General features: G+C 36.5%; 1 protein-coding gene across 1 annotated transcript in view; it reads right to left on the minus strand.

Annotated features, from left to right (window-relative positions):
* Positions 1-13,486: 13,486 nt before the first annotated feature.
* The window catches only part of KIF18A (kinesin family member 18A), an 86,221-nt gene continuing 83,429 nt past the window's right edge, over positions 13,487-16,278 (minus strand). The window contains exon 17 of the mRNA XM_003254357.3: positions 13,487-14,154. Within this exon, the coding sequence (XP_003254405.1) occupies positions 14,072-14,154 (83 nt within the window). The 3' untranslated portion in view covers positions 13,487-14,071. The remainder of the gene's footprint in view (positions 14,155-16,278) is intronic.

Consider the following 16,278-nt stretch of genomic DNA (forward strand, 5'->3'; position numbering starts at 1 on the left):
CTGGTCCTGGACTTTTTTTGGTTGGTAAGCTATTGATTATTGCCACAATTTCAGAGCCTGTTATTGGTCTATTCAGAGATTCAACTTCTTCCTGGTTTAGTCTTGGGAGGGTGTATGTGTCGAGGAATTTATCCATTTCTTCTAGATTTTCTAGTTTATTTGCATAGAGGTGTTTGTAGTATTTTCTGATGGTAGTTTGTATTTCTGTGGGATTGGTGGTGATATCCCCTTTATCATTTTTTATTGTGTCTATTTGATTCTTCTCTCTTTTCTTCTTTATTAGTCTTGCTAGCAGTCTATCAATTTTGTAGGTCTTTTCAAAAAACCAGCTCCTGGATTCATTAATTTTTTGAAGGGTTTTTTGTGTCTCTATTTCCTTCAGTTCTGCTCCGATTTTAGTTATTTCTAGCCTTCTGCTAGCTTTTGAATGTGTTTGCTCTTGCTTTTCTAGTTCTTTTAATTGTGATGTTAGGGTGTCAATGTTGGATCTTTCCTGCTTTCTCTTGTGGGCATTTAGTGCTATAAATTTCCCTCTACACACTGCTTTGAATGTGTCCCAGAGTTTCTGGTATGTTGTGTCTTTGTTCTCTTCGGTTTCAAAGAACATCTTTATTTCTGCCTTCATTTCGTTATGTACCCAGTAGTCATTCAGGAGCAGGCTGTTCAGTTTCCATGTAGTTGAGCGGTTTTGAGTGAGTTTCTTAATCCTGAGTTCTAGTTTGATTGCACTGTGGTCTGAGAGACAGTTTGTTATAATTTCTGTTCTTTTACATTTGCTGAGGAGAGCTTTACTTCCAACTCTGTGGTCAATTTTGGAATAGGTGTGGTCTGGTGCTGAAAAAAATGTATATTCTGTTGATTTCGGGTGGAGAGTTCTGTAGACGTCTATTAAGTCTGCTTGTTGCAGAGCTGAGTTCAATTCCTGGGTATCCTTGTTAACTTTCTGTCTCGTTGATCTGTCTAATGTTGACAGTGGGGTGTTAAAGTCTGCCATTATTATTGTGTGGGAGTCTAAGTCTCTTTGTAGGTCACTCAGGACTAGCTTTATGAATCTGGGTGCTCCTGTATTGGGTGCTCCTATATTTAGGATAGTTAGCTCTTCTTGTTTGATTGATCCCTTTACCATTATGTAATGGCCTTCTTTGTCTCTTTTTATCTTTGTTGGTTTAAAGTCTATTTTATCAGAGACTAGGATTGGAACCCCTGCCTTTTTTTGTTTTCCGTTTGCTTGGTAGATCTTCCTCCATCCCTTTGAGTCTATGTGTGTCTCTGCATGTGAGATGGGTTTCCTGAATACAGCACACTGATGGGTCTTGACTCTTTATCCAATTTGCCAGTCTGTGTCTTTTAATTGGCGCATTTAGCCCATTTACATTTAAAGTTAATATTGTTATATGTGAATTTGATCCTGTCATTATGATGTTAGCTGGTTATTTTGCTCGTTAGTTGATGCAGTTTCTTACTAGCCTCGATGGCCTTTACAATTTGGCATGTTTTTGCAGTGGCTGGTACCAGTTGTTCCTTTCCATATTTACTGCTTCCTTCAGGAGCTGTTTTAGGGCAGGCCTGGTGGTGACAAAATCTCTCAGCATTTGCTTCTCTGTAAAGTATTTTATTTCTCTTTCACTTATGAAGCTTGGTTTGGCTGGATATGAAATTCTGGGTTGAAAATTCTTTTCTTTAAGAATGTTGAATATCAGCCCCCACTCTCTTCTGGCTTGTAGAGTTTCTGCTGAGAGGTCTGCTGTTAGTCTGATGGGCTTCCCTTTGTGGGTAACCCGACCTTTCTCTATGGCTGCCCTTAACATTTTTTCCTTCATTTCAACTTTGGTGAATCTGACAATTATGTGTCTTGGGGTTGCTCTTCTCGAGGAGTATCTTTGTGGCATTCTCTGTATTTCCTGAATATGAATTTTGGCCTGCCTTGCTAGATTGGGGAAGTTCTCCTGGATAATATCTTGCAGAGTGTTTTCCAACTTGGTTCCATTCTCCCCGTCACTTTCAGATACACCAATCAGACGTAGGTTTGGTCTTTTCACATAGTCCCATATTTCTTGGAGGCTTTGTTCATTTCTTTTTATTCTTTTTTCTCTAAACTTCCCTTCTCGCTTCATTTCATCTTCCATCACTGATACCCTTTCTTCCAGTTGATCGCATCGGCTACTGAGGCTTCTGTATTCTTCACGTAGTTCTTGAAACTTGGCTTTCAGCTCCATCAGCTCCTTTAAGCACTTCTCTGCATTGGTCATTTTAGTTATACATTCGTCTAATTTTTTTTCAAAGTTTTTAACTTCTTTGCTATTGTTTTGAATTTCCTCCTGTAGCTCGGAGTAGTTTGATCATCTGAAGCCTTCTTCTCTCAACTCGTCAAAGTCATTCTCTGTCCAGCTTTGTTCCGTTGCTGGTGAGGAACTGCGTTCCTTTGGAGGAGGAGAGGCGCTGTGCTTTTTAGAGTTTCCAGTTTTTCTGCTCTGTTTTCTCCCCATCTTTGTAGTTTTTTCTACTTTGGTCTTTGATGATGGTGATGTACAGATGGGTTTTTGGTGTGGGTGTCCTTTCTTTTTTTTTTTTTTTTTTGAGACGGAGTGTTGCGCTGTTGCCCAGGCTGGAGTGCAGTGGCACAGTCTCGGCTCACTGCAAGCTCCGCCTCCCAGGTTCACGCCATTCTCCTGCCTCAGCCTCTCCGAGTAGCTGGGACTACAGGTGCCCGCCACCACGCCTGGCTAATTTTTTGTATTTTTAGTACAGATGGGGTTTCACTGTGGTCTCCATCTCCTGACCTCGTGATCTGCCCGCCTCGGCCTCCCAAAGTGCTGGGATTACAAGCGTGAGCCACCACGCCCGGCCTGTCCTTTCTGTTTGTTAGTTTTCCTTCTAACAGACAGGACCCTCAGCCGCAGGTCTGTTGGAGTTTGCTAGAGGTCCACTCCAGACCCGGTTTGCCTGGGTGTCAGGGGTGGTGGCTGCAGAACAGCGGATTTTTGTGAACCACAATTTCAGCTGTCAGATCATTCCTCTGGAAGTTTTGTCTCAGAGGAGTACCCGGCTGAGTGAGGTGTCAGTCTGTCCCTACTGGGGGATGCTTCCCAGTTAGGCTGCTCGGGGGTCAGGGACCCACTTGAGGAGGCAGTCTGCCCGTTCTCAGATCTCCAGCTGTGTGCTGGGAGAACCACTACTCTCTTCAAAGCTGTCAGGCAGGGACATTTTAAGTCTGCAGAGGTTACTGCTGACTTTTTGTTTGTCTGTGCCCTGCCCCCAGAGTGGAGCCTACAGAGGCAGGCAGGCCTCCTTGAGCTGTGGTGGGCTCCACCCAGTTCCAGCTTCCTGGCTGCTTTGTTTACCTAATCAAGCCTGGGCAATGGGGGGCGCCCCTTCCCCAGCCTTGCTGCCGCCTTGCAGTTTGATCTCAGACTGCTGTGCTAGCAACCAGTGAGACTCCATGGGCGTAGGACCCTCCGAGCCAGGTGCGGGACACAATCTCCTGGTGTGCTGTTTTCCAAGCCCATTGGAAAAGCGCAGTATTAGGGTGGGAGTGACCCAATTTTCCAGGTGCCGTCTGTCACCCCTTTCTTTGACTAGGAAATGGAACTCCCCGACCCCTTGCGCTTCCCGAGTGAGACGATGCCTCGCCCTGCTTCAGCCTGGCTCGTCCACGGCATGCTAAACCGACTGTCCTGCACCCACTGTTTAGCACTCCCTAGTGAGATGAACCCGGTACCTCAGATGGAAATGCAGAAATCACCCATCTTCTGCATCACTCACACTGGGAGCTGTAGACCAGAGCTGTTCCTATTCGGCCATCTTGGCTCCACCCACCATCTATCACATTTATATATATATATATATATATCACATTTACTTTTTGTACTCTATTTTGTATACATATATATTGTAAGTCCTTGTCCTTTACACATTCCATAAACAATGAAATACAAAAATCCATAAAATAATAACATTCTTACAAAGCCATAAAAAATGATGAAATTATGTCTTTTGTAGCAACATGGATAAAACTGTAGGCCATTATCTTAAATGAAATGACTCAGAAACAGGAAGTCAAATACTGCAAGTTCTCCCTTATAAGTGGGAGCTAAATAATGTGTACACATGGGTATAGAGTGAGAAAGTATAAATAATGAAGACTCAGAGGGTGGAATGGGGGAGAGGAATGAGGGGCGAAAAATTACTTAATGGGCACAGTGTACATTATTTGGGTGATGGTAACGCTAAAAGCCCAGACATTACTATTGCACAGTATGTTTATGTAAGAAAACTATAGTTGTGTCCCTTAAATTTATACAAATAAAAAAATTTAAATGTGGCATATCTTTGAAAGGTCATATAGAATAGGTAAGCGTTTTCTGTTGGGAGGTTTGGAAAAAACGAATCTGTCACATCTCTTTTCTGGATTCAAAACCAATTGAGAAATAGACATAAATAAGATCTGGGATGGGCGTACTAACAAAATATAGGGCTTTCTACTACTTCTTCCCCAAGTTTAGATCTTGGTTCTTATCAAGCCAGACCCATGAAGAAACATGACCTACCCAATGTGCTTTGAACACAAATGAGCAAAAATGGAAATGATAAGAGAAGGACTGTGGGGCTCTTGGCTTGTGTACCTACACTGGCTGTTTACTGTATGGAAGTAAAAATTGGGAGAACAAAGGCCACGAGAAGGCAAAAAGAGATTTGAGAAAATGGAGCAAGAGGGTTGGCTACACATGAAATAGAGTAGTAATGCTCTATACTTTAACTCAACCCAATAGAGCAATGTGGAACGATGGATGATGGTATTTTACAGTTCCAGATTATATAAATCATTTCTTTTTTGGGAAGAGTGAATAAGAAAGTAAAGAAAGAAGATTCTTTATTTCTTCTCAGAGAAAGAGAGGAAATGTTACTTTCTATTTCATGGGTAAATGAAAGAATATATAAAGATGAAGAAAATTTTTATTCCTTACTCTGCTTTGTCATTTTTCTGATTGAATTATTTAAAACTTTTGGTTGCAATGGACAGAAAATAAAAGTGGCTCAAAACACAAAACTTGTACATGAATGTTTATAGCAATTTAATTTGTAATAGCCCCAAAATGGAAACAATCAAAATGTCCTAGAGTAGGTAAATCGTTAAACAAATTGTGGTATATTCGCACCACAGAATATTGTTAAGCAATAAAATGGAATGAACTATTAATATATGCATCAACTTGGATGAATCTAAAGGACATTAAGGTGATTGAAAAATAAAGCCAATTTCAAACGGTCATATACTATATTATTCCACTTATATAACATTCTCAAAATGACAACATTATAGAGATGGAGAACGGATTAGTGACTGCCAAAGGTAAGAATGGATAGGTTTGACTACAAAAGAGCAACAGGAAGGAGAACTTCGTGGTGATGGAATAATTCTGCATCTCAATTTTGGTGGTGGTTACATGAATATACACACGTGATGAAATAGCATAGAATGATTCACACATATTGCACTAATGTCAATTTCCTGGATTTGATATTATACTACAGTTACTTAAGAACAATTGGGAAAAACTAGGTGAAGTGTGTACAGGACGTCTCTGTACTATTTTTGCAACTTTGTTTGAATCTGTAATTAGCATAGAGTTAAAAATTTGGCTCAAGTGAAAAAGGGAATTACTTGGTTTATGCAATTTGGCAGTGCAGGGGTTGAATCTAGGTAGCTTCACACAAACCTGGATTCAGGAGCTCACACAATGTCATCTGGAGCTTTTTCTCTTTTTCCTTTTCTAGGTTCTGCTCACTTTTCTGTGTTGACTTAATTCTGTAGACAGCTTTCTCCATGAAGCTGTGGAAGACGCCAGAGATTAAGGCTTACGTGATTCTTATACCTTGTAACCTGGGACACAAAGTCTCTTACAATCTTAGGGAAGACTAAATTTTGGATCAGTCCTCTTGGAACCAATCACTGTTGTCAGGAAGACCTTTGATGATTATTACACTGATGGGCCTTAATGTGCTGGGGAAAAACAGGTGTGTTTGCATGTGTGTAAGTGGAGTGTGTATCTACATGTGTGTGTGTACACAGAGATAGCTCCATTGGGACCTCACTGAGGAAAGGAGTGGTTTCCCAAAGAAGTGAGATGTTTTAATCAAATTCAGGTTAAGTGGACCTGGCAAAATAGCAGATGTCTACTATACTACTCAAATATCAAAGTGTAGATATGAACAAATACTTGATACTCTAACTTGTAAAACATTTAAATATTACTATAATAAAACAAAGAATGTTTACAGGTTTAAATGTTACTTACTTTTGGAAAGAAAAGGCTAGAAAGACTGAACAAAATTTAGTAATTAACCAAAAGCCTAAAAGAAACATAGTTCAAGGATGAGTGGCAAAATGAATCTCAACATTGCACTCTAAGTGAAGATGGTAACAAAAAATCAGAAATTCACCATACTCTTTAAATTATATAGAAAACTAAGGTTTTATATGTAAAATAATTAGTAGTTGAAACAGGTTAAAGTTTTAGAAAAAAAGTACAGGCTCTCTAACATTGATCTAATAATTAAAAATACCCACATATGCATTCAAACTTAGAAAATACCTTTCATATAGGCCCAAAGCCCACTGTGATGATTATTAAGCTCAGTGGTAGATGGGGACGTTTTACTCAGTTGGGGTCATTTTAGGTAATACTCTGTAGCACAAGATGGTAAAGAGGTTATTGGTTGCCAGGGATGTACATTGAGTGAGAAGATTCTCTTCAAAGTGTAGGAGCAGAGCTAACTGAAGACTAATAAAACAGTTTGATCTTTCAGACTTAATTTGAGTAGATTAATATTTTTAACTTGATATGAAGAATTCAGGGGAACAGAGCACTTGGGAAAAAATAACATTTTGAAGTAGCATTTTGTATTGATTAAGAACTGTGTTGGAAGTTAAGAATCTACATTAACAATTGTTATTGGGAAGAACAGGAGGGGCTAAAAATTTTTAAAAAGACTTACAATGATTCTGAAATAACCACACTGAAGGAGATAATGGGAAAGGGATGTGTGCCAAGGGTGGTGATATTAGAAAGGATTTCCAGCATTTCATATTTGAGAAGTGGCTTGCAGAGGGGGAGATTATTCTGCAGGGATGAGAAATAAGGCTGAAGACATAGTATTTGTGTCCAAGGTCCTGATCATAGAACCATTTTCCTCTCATGTCTCTACTCTTCTTAATTATACAGGTACCTTTCACCTTCCATCTAGTTAAAAGTATAAGAATGCATATATATATATATTTAAATTATGACTTCTGAAAAAAATTGTCTTATCTCTCACTTGGGCACACACATATAGATACTCCCCTACTTTTAATGGGGTTATGTCCTGATAAACCCATCGTAAATTCAAAGTCTCATTAAGTCGAACTGTGTGGCTGACTGGGAGCTACGGCTTGCTGCTGCTGCCCAGCATTGTGAGAGAAACTGTACAACTATTCTGTTTTTCACTTTTAGTACAGTGTTAAATACATTACATGAGATATTCAGTGCTTTATTATAAAACAGCCTTTGTGTCAGATGATTTTGCTCAACTGTAGGCTAATATAAGTATTCTGAGCATGTTTAAGGTAGGCTGGGTTAAGCTATGTTTGGTAAGTTAGATACATTAAACGCATTTTTGACTCACAGTATTTTCAGCTTATTATGTGTTTATCAGGACATAACCCGAGGAACATCTGTATGTACATATAAATGACAGAAATACTTCAGAACTAAACTTCCCCAACAGGTCTTAACTTGAGGGACTAATCCCTATAGTGGCTGTTATGTAGAACTTGCCATTTGCAAGGATTGAGTGATTTGTTAAGATGATGTTCACTCAGATAAGCATGGACTATCTATCAATTACTACCTTTTGGGGGAAGTCATAGGAGGCGATAAGCTTAGTGATCTGCATATACGTTTCAAAAACAATTGCCCTGTGCTAATTCCTGAAACATATGTTTATACTTTGTCTTAATGTCCCAGTTGTGCCTTTAGACTTTGAAAATGGAGTCTTAACACAAAAAAATTCAGGATGTAAACCAGTGATTTTGTAACATATCTTACCTTGAGTGGTTAACAACTTATGAGTAAGTTGTGAATATGCAAAAAGCAATATATGTGTGAAATTTTGATTGTAAATGAAACAACATTTTTGAAAAATCAGTCCATAGGATTTGTGAATGCCTTCAGTAATACTAATGACTTTTCTAGATGTACTAATAACAATACTTTATTTTTGTTTAAATTTTTTTATTTTCTGAGATGGAATCTCGCTCTGTTGCCCAGGCTGGAGTACAGTGGCTCAATCTCCGCTCATTGTAACCTCTGTCTCCTGGGTACAAGCGATTCTCCTGCCTTAGCCGCCGGAGTAGCTGGGATTACATGTGCCTGCCACCACGCCTGGCTAATTTTTATATTTTTAGTAGAGACGAAGTTTCACCATGTTGGCCAGGCTGGTCTTGAACTCCTGACCTAAAGTGAACCACCTGCTTTGGCCTCCCAAAGTGCTGGGATTACAGGTGTGAGCCATTGCGCCCAGCCCATTTTTGTTTTTAATATAAACAAGGTGAGCTAGATATAATTTGTTTATAATTATAAAATGCATTGAATCAATCTCAAATCTGGATATAATTTACTGAACTTCACCCACAAATTAAAGCTAATTACCAGTCACAAGTGAACAGGTGACTCAAATTTGTTTTGTGTAGGAGAGATGCTTTTTGTATAGCCATCCATACGCAGTGTTGGCCACACTGTAAATAGAGGTATTTTATATCAACTTTAGTTCAAAAATCCCAATTCTGCTACTGTACAGCTGTGGAATTTTTGGCAAATTACTTAATTTTCCAAGCATCTTCTCCTTTTTCAATTAGAAAACTAAATATGTTATCTAGACATCATCATCTGAAATCCTCATGGCTAGGTGTTTTATAATTCAGTATTTTTTTTGTTTTAGAAATGCAATACAGTGCCTATACTGTATTTATATATAACACCCTCACCCCAGTGGGGTCTGGGCTAATACTCTATAACTGAACGTTAACATTTCTGCAGCAAAGCCTCTGAATGTTTGTACTAAGTAGGGTAAAGGCAATTAATAGGCTCATATTAGCAGAAGTCAGGTTCTACAGACAAAAATTATACAAAACATGATTTTCAAAATCTGTGGAGTTTTGGAATTGAATAAAAAGTTGTAGATCTGTAACGTTTACTTTGTAAAAAAATGTATTTAATTGATAAATAAAACATACATATTTATCATGTTCAACATGAAATGTAACATCTACTTTAAAAGTTTGTTTGAGGAATAAGTGAAAAATGCATTTAAAACATTTATCATATGATAAGAGCTCAAAAAAGTATGACTATTATTATGTGTTCATTCACAAATGTGGACTGAGGGCCCCTTTACAAATAAGGGGACACTTTATAAGACTTGTGGTTGGAAATTGTTCTCAGAGTAAGGTCAGACTATCCTATCTGATTCCAGAATTTGCAACTTCATTAACATCAAAGCTCTTGTTGAGCAGTTACTGTAGATATTTCCAAGTTATTTAAATATGAGTCAAAGCATAATATAAAACAAAATGCAGTTGTTATAAATATGAATCCCTCTTCAGCTTAACAATTATATATACATATACATGTGTATATATGTATAGTCAGTTCTGCTATATATATATACAGCATGTATATGTATATAGCATGTTTTCTGTAGATGCTTATATATGTATACATGTATACATATAAATGTAGTTTTGTGTATGTATACATGTATACATATAAATGTAGTTTTGCTGTATATATGTGTGTGTATAAATATATATTATATATATATATAGTTAGTTAGTTCTGCTGTAACTATTTTGAAAGTACAAATTTGCTCCTACGGCACTGGTACATTAGGGAACCATTTGAGCCTAGTGTGAGTTTTGTACCTGGTTACACAAGCTTTCATCTGGATGAAACATTAGGTGAACAGAAAGCTGCACTCAGTGGTATCAAGCTACATCAGAATATTCAAAATGAATATGCCTCATGACAGTGGGCCACAGCCATCCACATCTGGCATTATAAATTCCTGTCTGAATTCACATCACCCTCCTTCCATCATTTCCTAGTAACTCACAAGCTACAATCCTTTCACATCAACTTCCAAGCAAACTTTCCTTCTCAAGGCAAAGTGCCATATTTATCATAGTACTCATACATTTCTTAACCACTTAACATGTGTAAAATCAGGCCACTGTTTTTATTAGGCTCCTATCTTTCTTGTAATGTGTCAGTGACTAACCTTTTGAGTGTTGTGCTACTAACCCCATTTTTTCCCATAAACCTTGTGGTTTCATTGCACAACTTTGCACAGCACTTTGCGTTTTATGAACACATATGCCATGTTATAGCAGTGCTGTTGTTCATGATACTTGGTGTCTTGGCATGTAAGCAAAGTCAAGTATAACATCCAGGAACGTAAGAACATATTCTTCAACCAACTTTAAAAGGTTTGAAAGCATAATATAATCTTATTTTTAGAAATGTTACTCTGCAAAAAACAAAATTTGTTTTACTTAGGTTTTAATAAAAGTGAATGAGAAAGATTGGTAGAATTAGCATTAATATATTGAAAGTGATTATTTCAATATGGTAAATAAAATGACTCTCTTGAATATATTCCATTAAATCTCTACCATCATAACGTTCTAATTTCTGTCAATCTTATAGCCATTATTAATTTAGAACATTGTTATTCCAAGTATGTTCTTAGGGATAGCACTAGTTCTTTAATGAAAGGATTTTTTTAATATAAAGAAATACCACTTTTTTTAGATTCATAAGCAAGTATGCAGTGACTAAATGATGCTTTAAAATACTCCACCAAAGGAAAAAAATAAGAAAAAGAATACTCTGGACAAAATTTGATAATTGGATTGTTATAATAATGAGGGTTCATTATAGTATTCTCACACAATTTTTAAAAACTTCAGCGTTTTAAAGTAATTTGAAAATTACTGGGTTAAGTAAAACAAGATTATTGGTTATGAAACCTCAGGGGCTTATATTGTCAATGTGTACAATCAATCTCCCAGTATGCTGCATTTTCCACTCTTCTTTGACCCGGGAATCCGGGTCCTTGGCAGGGAATCCCAGGTAAGCTGTGTTCTGTGGAACATGCTTAACACACCATAATGTAGAAATAACAGTGACTATTCCAAAGTATTCTCAGAAATGCTGAACAGTGTAGCTCAAAAGAGACCGTTATCTACGTTTCTCTCGATATATTTACTATATAAAAATTGTTATCATAGCAGTATTATGAAATTCACACTTAAAAATTTTACAGATATGTCCATGATGGTTTTAAATGTGAATAAAAATGAAAAGTGCAAAACAATTTAACAAGTATGATCCTATTTTCATAAAAAATCCAAGAATATAGGAATATATATAAATATATAAATACATTATTTGTTATATATATATATAAAACAAAAGTAAATATCTAGTCATGGCACCTAAACTATTAGGTTGGCGCAAAAGTAATTGCGGTTTTTGCCATTACTTTCAATGGCAAAAACCGCAATTACTTTTGCGCCAACCTAATATTAACAGTGGTTACACCTGGGAAAGATATTAGTAGGAGGTGAGGAGGAAGCACATTTACTTCGTACCGTTCTGTATCATTTTTTAGAACAACACTTTTTTAAAAATAAAAATTAGTTATTTTAGTTAAAATAGATCTATGATGTTACCAACACAAAGATAAAGGTTTGAGGTGACGGATATGCTAAAATCCTGACTTGATCATTGCACATTGTATACATATATCAATATATCACATGTACCTCATATATGTACAATTATTATGTACCAGTTAAAAGTACATATATTAATTTATTAAGAATCAATTAAAAATTAAACTGTGGTGTTAGAAGTTAGGATAGCTGTTACCATTGAGGGAGGTGATGACTGTGAGAAGTTGTAAGAGAGTCTTCCGAGGTTCGGATAATTTTCTATTTCATCATTTGAGTGCTGGTTACATGGGCATGTTCACTTTGAAAATTCAGTTATATATTCACTTATGATTGATCTATTTTTTACATAAGGCTCACTTAAAAATGTTTTCACAGTGACTTATCAAATAGCATTCTTGTTTTAGTTTAAATGCACATAGTTAATAGCTTTCTTTTTCCAGACTCATTATGGTTTATTCCCCCTAACTTCCCTTTAATATAGTTATATGACAAAAGCCCCTTTTATTTTTATAGAAAGCCAAATCTCTACCAGATAAAAATGGTATATAAGAAAATCGCGCTCATACCTTTTAGTATAAGGAGGACCATGAGGTCTAGTCACTTATTAATCATGGTAGCCACTCATCACTATCTGGTAAAAAGGTTTCTTTTACCTAAAATTGAAAGGAATAGAGAGGTGAAAGTGATTGTTAAACAGGCAACACAACCAAAAACCAAATGTCGAAGGTACCAAAAAAAATGTGTTTATGATGGTTTTCTGTATAACAGATCCTGAATATGCTCTATAAATATGGAATCACCAGTGCCAGAGCTGAAACGGACCTCAAAGATTATTCTCACACTCTCTCACAGATTTTAAGTGGAAAAACTTGATTAGCTGAAAGGCTTAAAATATTTCAGCTTGCTTGCTTTGGTGTGAAGGGTCCTGTGCTGCATAAAATTAAAAGTGCATTTGGCCAAATATGTTACATTCAGCAAACAAACAGGACAGGCAAGGCAAGTAAACAGTGTGTAATTAAGTTGCAGCTCCATGTACTTCCTATAGCAGCAAGAATGACTGAAACATCTTTTCCCATTATCATTACGAGGCCTGTGGATTATTTTCAGACTTGGCTCTGGTGCCACAAATCTTGTTCTTATCTGAAATACAAATCTACAAAATTCACATTTTCTATAAAATAATAGTTTAGAACAGGGGTTCCCAACCGCGGTCTGTTAGGAACCAGGCTGCAGAGCAGGAGGTGAGTGGTAGGTGGCCGCTCCCATTGCTGGCATTACCACCTGAGCTCTGCCACGTATCAGATCAGCAGTGGCATTAGATTCTCACAGAAGTGTAAGCACTATTGTGAACTGTGCATGTGAGGGATCTAAGTTGTACACTCCCTATGAGAATGTAATGCCTGATGATCTGTGACTGTCTCCTATTACCCCAAGATGGGACCGTCTAGTTGCAAGAAGACAGGCTCAGAGCTCCCAATGATTCTACATTATGGTGAGTTATATAATTATTTAATTATATATGTAATAGATAATGTAATAATTATAGAAATAAAATGCACAATAAATGCAATGTGCTTGAGTCATCCTGAAACCACCTCCCACTCTCAGTCTGTGGTTTTGTCTTCCACAAAACCGGTCCCTGGTGCCAAAAAGGTTGGGGACCACTGGTTTAGAGTACGTAAGATGTAGTAATGAGACAAGAAAACAAAACACTTTAAAATCTACATCTTTAATATATCAAGTAGCAAGGAACAATATTTTATTTGTGATGACTACTCAAATAATATTTACAATGATTTTATGGGCACATATATTTACACTTGTACATTAAAGTATTTTTGAAAAGGAAAGTCATACATATGATTAAAATAATGTATCGAAACATAATAGAGAACCAAATACATCTTGGGCCATAATTTTACCACTTCTAAATTCTTATTTTTAAAAGATAATAAAGATAATTTAACTCACTACCATTTACTAAAATGTCCTAGTCAACTTGTTGTGGCATAGTAAAACTAAGCTGCCACCATGGTAACTTACACTCAGGGATTTTAAAAGGCAACAAATATTTAAAAAACTTAAAAGACAACCTTTTCTTTTGAAATTTTATTTTTTTAGAATACAAAAGAAGAAAACAAAGAGTTCCATTTTTCTGCTTGCTGAAAGTACTTGGGTAAACTTAGCTTTAAGATGAGTCTTCTTTCAAAGATTTTAAATATATTTTTGAAAGGGTACTGATAAACTTTGAAAAGCAGATTTGATCAACTTCATTTTGCTTGGTTTTGAAGTGATTTATCTTATATTTCCTTTTGAAATATTTCTTCCAAATTTTCTAACCATGCTTGGATTTATTTTACAGATGTTTCTTTTATGTTCTAGAGAAGAAATAAAAAGATGCATAAATATGGCATAAGTATCATTCAAAAAGTTTTCATCATTCAACTTATAAAAATTATAACCATAGAAAGAAAAATTTACTCTTGAAATTCATAGTTGTTAGTTAACATAATTTAAAATATAACAACAAAGAGACATTAATACCTTTGGTTTAAAAGCTGTTCAAATTCATACTGCAAACTAAAGTTTCAGTGAGTGCGTGCACACACACATACAGACGTCGGGTGAAGTCGTTGAATTAATTGCTATGTTCACTTTGTTTCTTTCTGACTAATAAAAGACCATTTCTACAAGCATTTCTTCATTTTCTTTGTTGTATCACCATTTTTTTTCTCATTCCTTGGATTATATTTCCCCAGGGATTTAAACTTCCATATTTTTCCAATTTTAAAATTATCTTTTGCATCTAGTACTTCCTAAAGGGCTGATCTTAATCCTATAGCTCTTTTTTCTTTTACTGCCACCTCTCAAGTTTGTTCTATTTATGCCCATTCTTCTGGTTCTTCATTAGCTTTCACCGTCATTTTCTACTCAACAAAGTGTTGTTACAACAGGGTGCCATTGACTTTTTTCAGGATCAGTTTAATTGCTTATCCACTTTCTTGGCCACATTAGGTTTTAGTTTTAGAAGGACATATTCGCTTAACACTATCTCTTATTTCTCTAACTGCTCAGTTAACAGGAGTTGCCTTTTTCCCTACTGATGGTCCTATGTTTCTTTATTTGTACATTGTTAGTTAGAAAACTGGTTTAATACATTCTGGAAGGCAGTCTCAATTCTCTTTTTCTGATGTGCATTTGGGCATTTTTCACTTGAACATTATAATGTATATAAAATATCTTTCCTTACAAACTAATACCTCTTTGGCAAGCATTGTGGTTTAGTATCATCTCTCACTTTTTTCCCCATAGTAGATATTTTTACTCACATCTCTTTATACATGAAATATTTGATGCTCTTGTATCTTCAGATAATAAGCATATTAGAAAAACCCAATTTCTATGATTTCAGAGTTTTTTTTTTTTTCTTTTTTTTTTTTTTTTTTGAGACAGAGTTTTGCTCAGTCGCCCAGGCTGGAGTGCAGTGGCGCGATCTTGGCTCACTGCAAGCTCCGCCTCCCGGGTTCACACCATTCTCCTGCCTCAGCCTCCCGAGTAGCTGGGACTACAGGCACCTGCCACCACGCTCGGCTAATTTTTTGTAATTTTTTTAGTAGAGATGGCGTTTCACCATGTTAGCCAGGATGGTCTCGATCTCCTGACGTCGTGATCCGCCCGCCTCGGCCTCCCAAAGTGCTGGGATTACAGGCGTGAGCCACCACGCCTGGCCAGTTTGAGAGTTTTTATAAATTTATTATTTGGCTATAGAATTATGATTCTTGAAGAACTTTTTCAGAAGATCAATGGGGCAGTACACATCTACACTAACTACAGATACACATTTTTAAGCATTATTAAATACAACATGTCAAACCAAATAATGAAGGTAAATTTTGTACTTTACTACCTTACTGTCTGATGTTTCAATTTGCTGTCTGACGCTTCAATTTCCATTGAACTTAAGGTAAACACTGGCTACTACAGGAAGCAAGCATTTGCCAATATAGGTTGACAATGAGGAATTTTATATTACTCTAATCAAAGGGCATTGACAGAAAAAAACTAACAATAGCTTTCATGTTATCCTTAGAAACATTATATCATGAGACACCTTTAAATTGCATCTGCTATAATTATCAGTTCCTGTAGAGAACAATCAAACTGTGTCTTACTGCTCTCTGTATTCATCACAGGACATGGTAAATGCCTAGTAAATAAATAGTTTCTGAATGAAGTCTTAGGAACTGTAGTATCAGAGAGACAGAGGTCTAGATGTTGGGGCCTGGAAACTGGCTGGCATGATATACCACTAGTTTAACTGAAGTGGTTTTGTTACCATGAACTCATGTCACTCCCATATATGGTTGATGGAATGTAGTATCTTTCATACTGATGGGAAAGATCCATCAGTATCTTTTCCAACTTGCCAGTGGGAGTTACAATATGATTGTAACTAGATACAGACTGGAATCTGTGTAGTAGTTACACATTGAGTTAGAGGC

The sequence above is a fragment of the Nomascus leucogenys genome, chromosome 15, assembly GCF_006542625.1.
Source record: "Nomascus leucogenys isolate Asia chromosome 15, Asia_NLE_v1, whole genome shotgun sequence".
Classification (NCBI taxonomy): domain Eukaryota; kingdom Metazoa; phylum Chordata; class Mammalia; order Primates; family Hylobatidae; genus Nomascus; species Nomascus leucogenys.